Source organism: Corythoichthys intestinalis, chromosome 19, assembly GCF_030265065.1.
Source record: "Corythoichthys intestinalis isolate RoL2023-P3 chromosome 19, ASM3026506v1, whole genome shotgun sequence".
NCBI classification, from domain to species: Eukaryota; Metazoa; Chordata; class Actinopteri; order Syngnathiformes; family Syngnathidae; genus Corythoichthys; species Corythoichthys intestinalis.
The window spans coordinates 40,967,420-40,979,420 of record NC_080413.1 but is presented as its reverse complement, the minus strand read 5'-3'; the positions used below and the strand labels follow the sequence as shown (position 1 = coordinate 40,979,420).

General features: G+C 40.6%; 1 protein-coding gene across 4 annotated transcripts in view; it reads left to right on the top strand.

The window, feature by feature from the left end:
• The window catches only part of LOC130907441 (gastrula zinc finger protein XlCGF8.2DB-like), a 144,011-nt gene extending 132,415 nt beyond the window's left edge, over positions 1–11,596 (top strand). For 2 of the 4 annotated variants that reach the window (XM_057822535.1, XM_057822537.1), the window contains 2 exons: positions 2,571–2,609; positions 7,213–11,596. In XM_057822535.1, the coding sequence (XP_057678518.1) occupies positions 2,571–2,609; positions 7,213–8,414 (1,241 nt within the window). In that variant the 3' untranslated portion in view covers positions 8,415–11,596. The remainder of the gene's footprint in view (positions 1–2,570; positions 2,610–7,212) is intronic. The other 2 variants (XM_057822536.1, XM_057822538.1) reach the window with 1 other exon arrangement.
• The last annotated feature ends 405 nt before the right edge of the window (positions 11,597–12,001 follow it).

The window sequence follows — 12,001 nt, the reverse complement described above, 5'->3', positions numbered from 1 at the left end:
GTGCCACTCCTTTCAGCTAAGATCAGGAAACTGAGGCTACTATTTGCACAAGCTCATCGAAATTGGACAATAGAAGATTGGAAAACGTTGCCTAGTCTGATGAGTCGCGATTTCTACTGCGACATTCGGATGGTAGGGTCAGAATTTGGCGTCAACAACATGAAAGCATGGATCCATCCTGCCTTGTATCAACGGTTCAGGCTGGTGGTGGTGGTGGTGGGGGTGGTGGTGGTGTAATGGTGTGGGGAATATTTTCTTGGCACTCTCTGGGCCCTGTGGTACCAATTGAGCATCGTTGGAACGCCACAGCCTACCTGAATATTGTTGCTGACCATGTCCATCCCTTTATGACCACAATGTACCCAACTTCTGATGGCTACTTTCACCAGGATAATGTGCCATATCATACAGCTTGAATCATCTCAGACTGGTTTCTTAAACATGACAATGAGTTCACTGTACTCAAATGGCTTCCAGTCACCAGATCTCAATCCAATAGAGCATCTATGGGATGTGGTGGAACGGGAGATTCGCATCATGGATGTGCAGCCGACAAATCTGCACCAATTGTGTGATGCCATCATGTCAATATGGACCAAACTCTCTGAGGAATGCTTCCAGCTCCTTGTTGAATCTATGCCACGAAGAATTTAGGCAGTTCTGAAGGCATAAGGGGGTCCAACCCGTTACTAGCATGGTGTACCTAATAAAGTGGCCGGTGCGTGTGTGTATACATATATATATATATATATATATATATGTATATTAGAGGAGTCTAACGGTACATGTATTCGTATTGAACCGTTTCGGTATGGGGTGCTCGGTTCGGAACGGAGGCGTACCGAACAAGTTTCTGACGTAATGTAACTCGTGCTGTCAAATTTAGCGCGTTAAAGGGCCGGTAATTATTTTTTTTAAAATAATCACGTTAATATATTTGACGCATTTAACGCAAGCGCGAAATGACCCGCTCATGCATCCCATAATCCCACTGTTATGTCCCACGGACGGCTCGCTAAGGGCGTAACATAAAAGAGCCACACACACAAGTTGCAAGTGGACACAAATTTATTCACACAAGTCGAACTCGCAATGAAAAAAATATACAAAATGCAGAAGAAGCTGGCCTCAGCGTAAGCCCAGGCCAAAACAACAAATAAAATGAAACTACACTTAAACCCCACCCGCTAAGTAAACCCTGATCGTAAAAAGGAAATAACAAAAAGACGGCAGTTTACGCCTACTGCTGCGGTGCTCTTATTTACAGTGGTGAACAAAAACGATCCAATAACGAATGAACACAAAAGACCTCACTGAAAAAGCGGAAGTGTAACAAAGTAGCAATCAAATGCACAGGTGAATGAATGGCGAGCAAACAGCTGGCGAGGAGAGGAGGTACGCGGCACATATGCTGTCAAATGCGAACTCTCAGATTGTTGAGAGCGGCTAGTTTTTTAAGTTGGCAACCTTCCTCGGGTGGCCCATCAGCGGCGGCGACGTCGTCTTCCCGTCCGGCGTCAGAGTACGTCATGTTGGGAGAGTGGCAGCCAGCTGGCGGACGCGACGATCAGCGGACTGACAGTCTCAAAAAAGATAACAAACGGCCAGGGCCATCGCACCACTCAGAAGTGCAGTGAGCAGCGTGGGTAACGGTTAAATGTAAACATGGAAGAAAAGCAGGTTGGCCCTCTGGGTGGGGAATTCAAATTAAAAAAGATAGATGGAACAACTCTCAGAAAATGTAAATAAGTTGTGTACTGACTGATCCCTGTTCTCAGTCTAGTACTGGATGATAGTTAGGGGATTGTAGTGATGACGTGCGCTCAGTGCAGTTGGAGACGCGAAGCAAACACCAGCGAGTCCATTTCTCAGTTCCAATAAGTTTACTCTGGTGGCGTTTAATAAGTTAACTCAAAAGCATTTTGTCCAAATAAAAGGAACAAACCAAAAGACTCAAAACGTATTCACAAAAGAACAAACAAAATGAGTAATTTCCCTTCCTGCACGCTGCACTAAGACACAGTCAAAAACTGTTTGCCCTCCTAACTGCCAACACCTGTGACATGATTAGCTGTCATTTTAAGCATACCTGGGCTGATTCGAGGTCAGTGGAAAGACGCAATTGACAGCCTCTAGTGGCGAGGAGTAAAATTACATATAATAGGACAAATCAGGAATATGGCTCTTACAAGTTGGTTTGCCTCAGCGACTGGCTAGAGCAGGGGTTCCCAACCTATTCCACTAAGGCACACTGTGGGTGCAGGATTTCATTCTTACCAAACAAGATGACAACACTTTTTCCCCAATCTGGTGTTTTACAAGTGCAATCAGTTGATTGCAGTCAGGTGTGGCTTGTTTTAGCAGAAGCCTCATTGGTTCAACTGTCTCTGCTGGATCGGCTGGAACAAAAACCAGGACCCACAGTGTGCCTTGAGGACTGGGTTGAAAACCCCTGGGCTAGAGGATGAGTAGAGAAGAGGTCCACATTTATGTGTACACTCCAAACACTTTGCACACATTATAAATAATACGTGTTTTGTTCTAAGGCTCTGTTGTGTTTGTTTTTGCAGAGAAAAAGAAAATGTCTTCAAATGTCGTCAGAAAGAATGGTAATGTTAATGCCATCTTGTGAATTTATTGTTATAATCAACAAATATAGTACTTATGTGCAGTATGTTGAATGTATATATCCGTCTTGTGTCTTATCTTTCCATTCCAAAAATAATTTACAGAAAAATATGGCATATTTTAGAGATGGTTTGAATTGCGATTAATTAATTTTTAAGCTGTGATTAACTCGATTAAAATTTTTAATCGTTTGACAGCCCTAAATGTAACCCTTACTTTTCGAGGCTGTGGTCATAAAGTTAATATAAGAAACACGAAACTGTTCAGTGTTACAACTGTTCAATTTACACATCAGATATTTGTTTAAAGAAAAAGTCTGAGACAATGTTATTTTTATTTTGTTTTTCAACATATCTACACTTCAAAATATTGTATTTTCTATTTTTGAGCAGGATTCTAGATTTGTATAGGCTAATGTTCCTATTGTTGGAAGGACATAAGTGTGTAATAAACAATTAGCACATTTATATTTTACATTTTGTTTTCTTACTGTACCGAAAATGAACTGAACCGTGACCTCAAAACCGAGGTACGTACCGAACCGAGATTTTTGTAAACCGTTCCACCCCTAATATATATATAATATATTCTTTTAGACGTCATCTTCAATTATACAAATTAGAATGTATCTTTAAATCTTGAAAAAAAAATCTCATTTGCAATGCGTGGCGACTTTTATTTTGGTGTGGCAGTGCGCCACAATCTTCCATATGTAGGGGAAATCCTGCATTGAGAAAGCAACTGAGCCACGGGTCCAAATCGTCGATATAAAGCACTGATGGCTTTTGGGATATTGTGTAGTTGTTTTGACCTGCTAACCTAAGTCAAAACAGCGTTGGCTCACTGAAAGATGACTACAAATATGGCTGCTTCTTCAATTTGGTGGGCTGTGCAACCAGCTGAAAAAGATCAATATTATTGTACAGATCAATGTCACTCCTGCTCCTGCACGCTCCCGCTGACTTTCATTGACGTCCCGTGTCACGATGGCAGTCCTGAAAAAATGTCATCCTCTACACTACACAGACGCATATTTTTTTGTTCTACCCCCAGCCATACATTTTATATTAGAGAGATAGGGAAATGTAAATTCAACGCAGCGTGGTTGAATAAACAATCCTTTCTCCTTTGGCTCAAACCAGTGGATAGCTTTGTGTTCGAGGCTTTTAGCATCGTATGCAAAAAATAAAAAAATTCAGCTGGGCAAAATGGGTTGGAAGGCGCTAGAATCCCATGGTAATTGGTCCAAGTACATAACCTCCCCGAAAGGATGCCCTCCATAGTTATTGGCACCCCTGGTTAAGATGTGTTTTTTAGCTTCTAATAATTTTTTAATTCAAATAATATGGGACCTTAATGGAAAAAAAGAGAAAAATCCAAACTTCAATACAAGTGCATTTATTCAGTCGGGAAAATATCCCACACAAAGAAATAATTATTTGACATCAAATAATGTGTGTCACAATTATTAGCACCCCTGGTGTTAATACTTTGTACAACCCCCTTTTGCCAACAAAACAAGGTCTGGGGACTGAGATGGCCATGAGAGGAGCTTGTTTTTGTGTCTGGTGAACCATTTCTGTGTAGATTTGGCAACATGTTTAGGGTCATTGTCTTGCTGAAAGACCCAGTGATGACCCATCTTCAGCTTTCGGGCAACAGATTTTGATTTAAAATGTCCTGGTAGATCAAAGCATTCATGATGCCATGCACCCTAACAAGGTTCCCAGGGCATTTGGAAGCGAAACAGCCCCACAGCATCACGAACCCACCCCCATACTTCACAGTGGGTATGAGGTGCTCTTCAGCATGCGCATCTTTCGTGGCACGCCAGACCCACTTGGAGTGTTTGTTGCAAAAAAGCTCAATCTTGGTCTCATCTGACCAAAGCACACGGTCCCAGGCTTCAACTGGGTGCATGGGTAGGGTGCATGGCATCATGAATGCTTTGAAATACCAAGACATTTTAAATCAAAATCTGTTGCCCGAAAGCTGAAGATGGGTCGTCACTGGGTCTTTCAGCAAGACAATGACCCTAAACATATGGCCAAATCTACACAGAAATGGTTCACCAGACACAAAATCAAGCTCCTCCAATGGCCATCTCAGTCCCCAGACCTTGTTTTGTTGGCAAAAGGGGGTTGTACAAAATATTAACACCAGGGGTGCTAATAATTATAAAATATAAAATATTATTACTAAATATTATTTGAATTAAAAAAAAAATATTAGAAGCTAAAAAACACATCTTAACCAGGAGTGCCAATAAATATGGAGGGCACTGTAACTCAATTGCCGGTATTTTTCAATGTGATTGTTTAAGCCAGCCGGCTGCTTGCGAGCCTGAAGACGCAGAAGCTAGAGCCAGCTAGCAAACTGCTAATGTAAGCGAAGCGACAGCAGCTTACACTAGCCATCTAGCTGCTAGTGCTGCATCCCAGCCCAGCTACGATTGCTAGTGGATTTGCGAGAGTGGATCTAGGCACAACTTTTGGGTCCACAAATTAACAAATAACCGGATTGTGTTTTTCTTTGTCAATATGGCTGTGAAATAGGTGTTAAAGTATTATTTTTTATAAAATTGTGTTATTGTGGTCTTAAAAAGTCTTAAATTTAACCAGAGGAAACCTGTAGGAACCCTGGAGGAGGGTGTGTCAATTCACAATGACTACTGGTTTGCGTAGTTATCGGAGAATCGTTGCCTTGGAATGACAGCCCATAATGCACAAGTGTGTGTGTGCACAATCACACACAAACACACCTTCTATCGCTCTCTCGGCCAGTCTAACCATGCGAGCTGCTAGCTACAGTAGATAGCCAGTCCATAAAATACATATCGGTAGTCTGATAGCATAATTGCCTAACTCATATATGAACGTTTTCAGGATAAAAGGGAGAATTTGTCTTTTCCTAACACATTGATATTTTTATGATAACCCTGTCGCAATATGCAATAACTTCAATTTTCGCACGGTAAATAAAAACAGATTCATGGTTGAATTGGTTTTAAAAAAATAATAATAATAATAATATTGCATATGGGCAATTACTTATGAGATAAAATATCGACTACTAATATTTGTTATCGCGACAGGCATAGGCAGAGATGTTTTTTTATTTTTTATTTATTTATTATTTTTTTTAAAGGGTTTTACAACACCTGGAGAAATGCTAATATTCCATCATTTATCCATAAACGCATGCCTTTTGGATTCATATCATGCCACTTCGTGTAATTACACACATCGCAACACCAAGAAAATTATAGAAATTTGGATCGATTGTCAAGCTAAACCGACCGGTGCCCGAGATCTCAGAAATCTAGCATATTGTGTGTGTGACGTCACAACAAGGAAACACTTAGTACTGAATGGCGGCGATGACGGCGGACAAATTTTTTCTAGTTGCAGTGACGAATCCGACGTAATGAACGTTCTTCTAATGGTGACGAGGACAGTTATGAACCTTTCTTTGGTGTTTTGGGTTATCAATTTGAGCCCAAACGAAAGCCAATGCAGCCTATTGAAACGATCATTGAGGGGAGCAATCACACGGATGAAGCACCGGCAACAGATCGTGTGAGAAACACCAATGGTTTGTTTAGCATTTCTTTTCGTGAAGCTGATACACCGTGACCGCAAAAGTAATGTATAGAATAATTATCATTTATTGTGCTATCATAGGTTTCCGCTCTGCCAACATACGCAAATATGAATGGGATTAGAGGATTTGTTGTATATATTTTACGAGCGATAATTTATACATGTGTCCAGTCCTATATCCAATGCGTGATATTTTTTATCATAAAAGAGTACTCACTCTGGCCATTTTCCTCCTTTGCTTAGCCTGGGGTGGTGGGGTGGTCTCATCAGAGCCAGTCATCGTCCTCTTTCTTGATATCTCGGGACATTTAGGTGGCTGCGTGTGTATGGTGGGCACCGCATCTGCTTTCAGCAGCAATTTCTTCGCAAACCTGATTTCATTGGTCCATAGTTCAAATAGCTTTCAGGTGTAAAATGTGCACCACACAAAACCGTGCCGGAGGCTGGGTCTGCAAAATTAGCCCTCTTAGCGCGGACAAACTTTACTCATTGTCTGCGTAGTCCAGCTCTTTTTCTCACGTTCGGGAACTCATGGGTACTACATTGTGACAAATGGCTATTTGTACACCACATACTATGACAGGTTTGAACCATTTTACCGTTTTTTTGATAAAACACGAACGCAACTCTCTCGTCGATAAACAACAATGGCACCTGCCTCGACCTTTTGTTTCCTTGTTGTGACGTCTCCGCCCCATTCGGCTGTTTCTGGAATACTTTCGGAAATGTTCGTTATTATCGATAATTGCTCATGTATGTGATTTATTTTTTTCTTAACTTTATTAATATTTGTTATCTTGCCACATAACTGTTTTATTGATATCTCACAGCCCCTTAGTATTATAATACTCTTTAACTGTTATGATTGACTTTTTAGAAACGCAAAAAAGCAGGATGATGCAGCAGTAGTAGGAGAGTAACATTATGCATGAATCTCTATTTGGCAGGCTAATTATTTCATTTGTCTTCTTGTGTTTTACAGGTTTTAGAAAATGCATTGGTCCTATGTTGCAGGAGGCAGAGTCCCCTGGTGCAAGAGAGGAAGTGGAGCCCCCTCAAATCAAACAAGAGGAGCAAGAGCCCCCTCAACAGCAAATATGGAAAGTGCAACTTCCAATCAAAAAAGAGGAGGCAGTGCTCCCTCAAGATCAAATGAGGAAAGAGCTACTTCCAATTAAAATAGAGGAGGAAGAGCTGCCATATATTAAAGAGGAGGAAGATATCACTTGGTCAATTGGTGAGCCTTTGAAGAGTGAAAATGGTCTGAGAGAGGTGGAGCCTCCGAACGGCAGCAGCAGCTCAACAGAAACGGAACCAAACCTGACAGACAACCTCATTGCTCCTCTATCAGATAGCGACGATGCCACTTCAAACTCTCCTTACGATGACGAGGAGGAGGAGGATGAAGGTCATAAAAAAGAAAACAAACTCGTTAAATGTACTCAGTGTGGGAAAACATTAAGTAAAAAGTCTTTGAAATATCATATGCTTAGCCACACTGGTGAGAAACCTTTTTTCTGCTCAGTTTGTGGCCAAAGATTTGCTCGGAAGGGAACCTTAACAGAACATATGAGGACCCACACTGGTGAGAAACCTTTTTCCTGCTCAGTTTGTGGTCAAAGATTTACTCAAAGGCAAAACTTAAATAGTCATATGAGGAGCCACACGGGTGAGAAACCTTTTTCCTGCTCAGTTTGTGGTCAAAAATTCGCCAAAAGTAATAACATAAAAAGTCATATGAGGAGCCACACTGGTGAAAAACCGTTTTCCTGCTCAGTTTGTGGTCAAAGATTCACTACAAGGCAAAGCTTAAAAAGGCACACGAGAACCCATGCTGGTGACAAACCTTTTACCTGCTCAGTTTGTGGTCTAACATGCTCTCAAAAAGGAAGCTTAAAAATACATATGAGAATACATACTGGTGAGAAACCTTTCCCCTGCTCAGTTTGCGGTCTAAGATTCACTCAGAGAGGAAACTGGAAAGAGCACACAAGAACCCACACTGGAGAAAAACCTTTTTCCTGCTCAGTTTGCAGTCAAAGATTCACTCAAAAGAATCACTTAAAAAACCACACAATAACGCACACTGGCGAGAAACCCTTTCCTTGCTCAGTTTGTGGCCAAGGATTCGCAAGAAAGGATGGACTAATAAGACACGATTGCGTTGGTGTGAAAAGCCAGTGACTGTTTTGTCTGTCATCCATGCTGGTGTCATCAGATCGTACACTCAGGACGACAGTATTCTGCCGACTTCCCTCAAACCCTGTTGAGAATTCACACTTTTGGTGTATCACATGTGCTTTGTCCAATTTTTTTGTGCAGTGTACTATGGCTAAAATGTTCACTCAGCTGAATTAACTCACATATGAAGTGAAGGAAATAATCCTTGGCAATCAAGATTAAAAAAAAAATTTTAATCATTTATTTTTTGTTAAATTGGAATTGCTAGTTTTAAAGAATCTGCAATGAAAGTATCAGAAACTAGAATGTAGCATTTTATTCACTTATGACAAACTCTTTCCTCTTGGAAGATAGACTTGTCACGGTTAATATTTGAAACGGTAGACCCTAAATTACAAAAGGCAAAGTTAGTATTAAATAATGTATTGAAATAAGTACGGAAAATTATTATAAATTGTTCAATATTTCAAAAATGTATTAAAATAACTGGCACACTAATCAGTTTTTTGTTAACATGAAAAAAGAAAATGTGCCTTCAGAGTAAAAGACTCTCTTAAGAAATTTTAAATTCTCCATTCCCCTGTCTTTGAATTGTGAATTTTCAATTACTCGTGAAAAGAAATGCCTCAACCCGTGCGCAACCCTAAGGGCTTCCTCCAGTAAAGGACGAAAGAAGTATGGGCAATTAGAGCGAAGTATATATTCATTATCAGGGATGTCCCGATCGCCTGTTTTTGCACCACCATCTGAGACCTGATTTTGAGAAACTGCCGATATCGAGTTAGGGCTGGGCGATATGGCTTTAAAGTGCATGTGACACGAAAAAGCATGTTTATTTCATAATACACGCGGTATTTTATGCCCCTGAATGAAACGGACCGCTTGGATGTGTGTGGAAGCGATCGCTATATTTATTTAGTTTTTTTAATCCCGCGCCATAAAAATGAGTGACTTCCGGCTTCGGTCTTGCATTGAGGAGCAGGGCGCTGTGACGTGTACAGTAGAAGACGTCCTCTTCACTATACAGTGTACTGTTGTGTATGAGGACGAAGAATTCAGCTGATTTTGTGGATTAATACGTTTATTTTTCGCATCACGCCAGCCAAACGGCTGCAGAAAAATCATTCTGTATGAGGGAGAGGCGTATGCGCCTTTTTGGAATTTCAAAAGGTTCCCATTCACCGTGGATATTTACTGTGGGACCATTGGACTTAGGAGGAAGTGAGTAAACATCTTGTTTTGTATTATGTCAAATATGAATACAGGGTTAGCATGTCAGCTAGCTGTCACGCCTTCTGGTTTGTTTACATTCTCCGAAGCCGGGGAAAGGAAATGACATATGTCCGATTTGGGTGTCATAAAATATCGTTCGGGAGGTGCGACAGTAAAGGTGAAGTCGACAGTTTTGACCATTATGGAGTAATTTTGCCATGTCGTCCTGAATAAATGCATTTTTATTATTTCATATTCCATTCAGCACAAGACTGTTATTTGTCATGACCATGCCATTTATTTAGCAATTGGGGAAAATACTTGGATAAAAAGAATATCCTGTAAAAATATTTAAGTAAAGAGACAGAAACAATGACATTTTGCCGCTCTCAACGTCGGGTTCTCCTCGTTGTGAATAGTTACCCCTCGACGGGCTGACTGGTCCTTCTCAAGCCATTTATATAGCTATTGGGGAAAAATACTTGGATAAAAAGAATATCCTGTAAAAATATTGGAGTAGAAAGACTGAAACAATGACATTTTGCGGCTCTCTTTGTCGCGTTTTCCTCGTTCTGAATAATTCCCCCTCAATGGGCTGAATAGTAAAACCGATGAGCCCAGTCTACCGCTGACGTCATCCACCTGTTGGGGACGCTAAAGCCCTATAATGGTAGGCGTGGCTAACCGGCAGATTAAAAGACTAATTTCTCGTCATCTGCACTTTGCTAAATTGTTGTATATAGTCGAATCGTCTCGAAATATGATTCTAATTCACATAATAATGCCATTTAAGACTTTTTTTTCTCGTGTCGTATGCTCTTTAAGTACTCATCAAGGTAAATTGAGAAGATTTACTTCGATAACCATAAATTACTCTACATCGGCCCAAGAAGACTGTTATATAATTTGAAAATCTGAATAAATGCATGAAATACAAATTGATCGTTTCGCGTTGATTTATTTACCAGCTTTCATCCATCTTTCCATTATCTGCCACTTAATACGGGACCAGGTCGTGCTGGCAGCAGTATTAGCAGGGAAGCCCAGACTTCCATCTCCCTAGCCACTCCAACCAGCTCCTCCGGTGGGGTCCCAAGACAGTCTCTCCAGCGTGTCCTGGGTTGTCCCCGAGTCGCCAGCCAGTCAGATATGCCTGGAACAACTCTCCAGGAAGGCGTCCAGAAAGCCTACGAAAACAGATGCCCGAGCCACCTCAGATGGCTCCTCACAACGCGGCGGAGTAGCGGCTCGACCCTGAGTCCCTAGCAGATGGCTGAGCTTCTGAACCTATCTCTAAGAGAGAGTCCAAACACCCTGCGAAGGAAACTAATTTCGGTCGCTTCTATCTGGGATCTTGTTCCTTCGGTCACAACGAGGCCTGAACGATATTGGAAAAAACTATTGCTGCGATTTTTTTGGGGTTTGCGATATATTGCGATATTAAAAAAAATATATATTTTTTTAAAAGACATTTTTACTAGATGACTTGAATAGCTGTTTGGAAAGACTTTGGATGACTCATCATGACCACAGTGTACAGTATTCCATCGTTTTTTTTAGGGACCAGAACCCGCTGCGATAAGTGAAAAACTGCGAAAAGTAGCGCATACCCCCCCATTTTTGTGTGTGTGTGTGCTCAATGTATTTGTTCAGATCTAGCACTGGAAAGAGATACATACTGTATAAGACATGTTTTTTCTCGTTTTTTCCCCCCAAAGTATGATTTTAAAAATTTATGTATATATATTTTTTTAATAAATGCTTTTTAAGCACTTCAAATGTAATAATTATGATCAGTTTTAAACATAACTGTCCCACTGAATCGCTTTTAAACAAGAATAAAGTACTGTAGTAGAAAAATGCTTGGCTTTATTAAATGCTTATGTTTACCAACATGGCTGCTGTGACTCTTGAAGTGACATGTAGAAATTACAAACTCCTCATAATCACTTCTAGCTTTTATTTTATATGTCTCAAACAGAGGTTGCGCTAGACATTTTCGTTGTCTGTCATTTTGACTGACAGGGTCATAAAAATCCGGTCATAATTCTTTTTTTACCCGTCACTTAAATTTTTAAAATGATAATGATGACATATTCAATAGTATTTAGTTTTCATTCATTTTTAATATTGTAAAATTAGACACGGAATTCGTGGTATTTTTCACCCTCTTTTTAGTCTGCTTACCGCCAACAACGCCAACAAAACAACAACTCCGCCCCCAAAGAAAAAGAGGCAACTATAGACCCTACCCACATGAAGTCACAACTCCGCCCTCCTGACTGGTGCCGCCCAATTGTCAGTCAACACATCGTGTTTACCTGATACGGCTACGTACATTCCTCCTATTTACGGCGTGTTTTTCTGCTCATTAACAT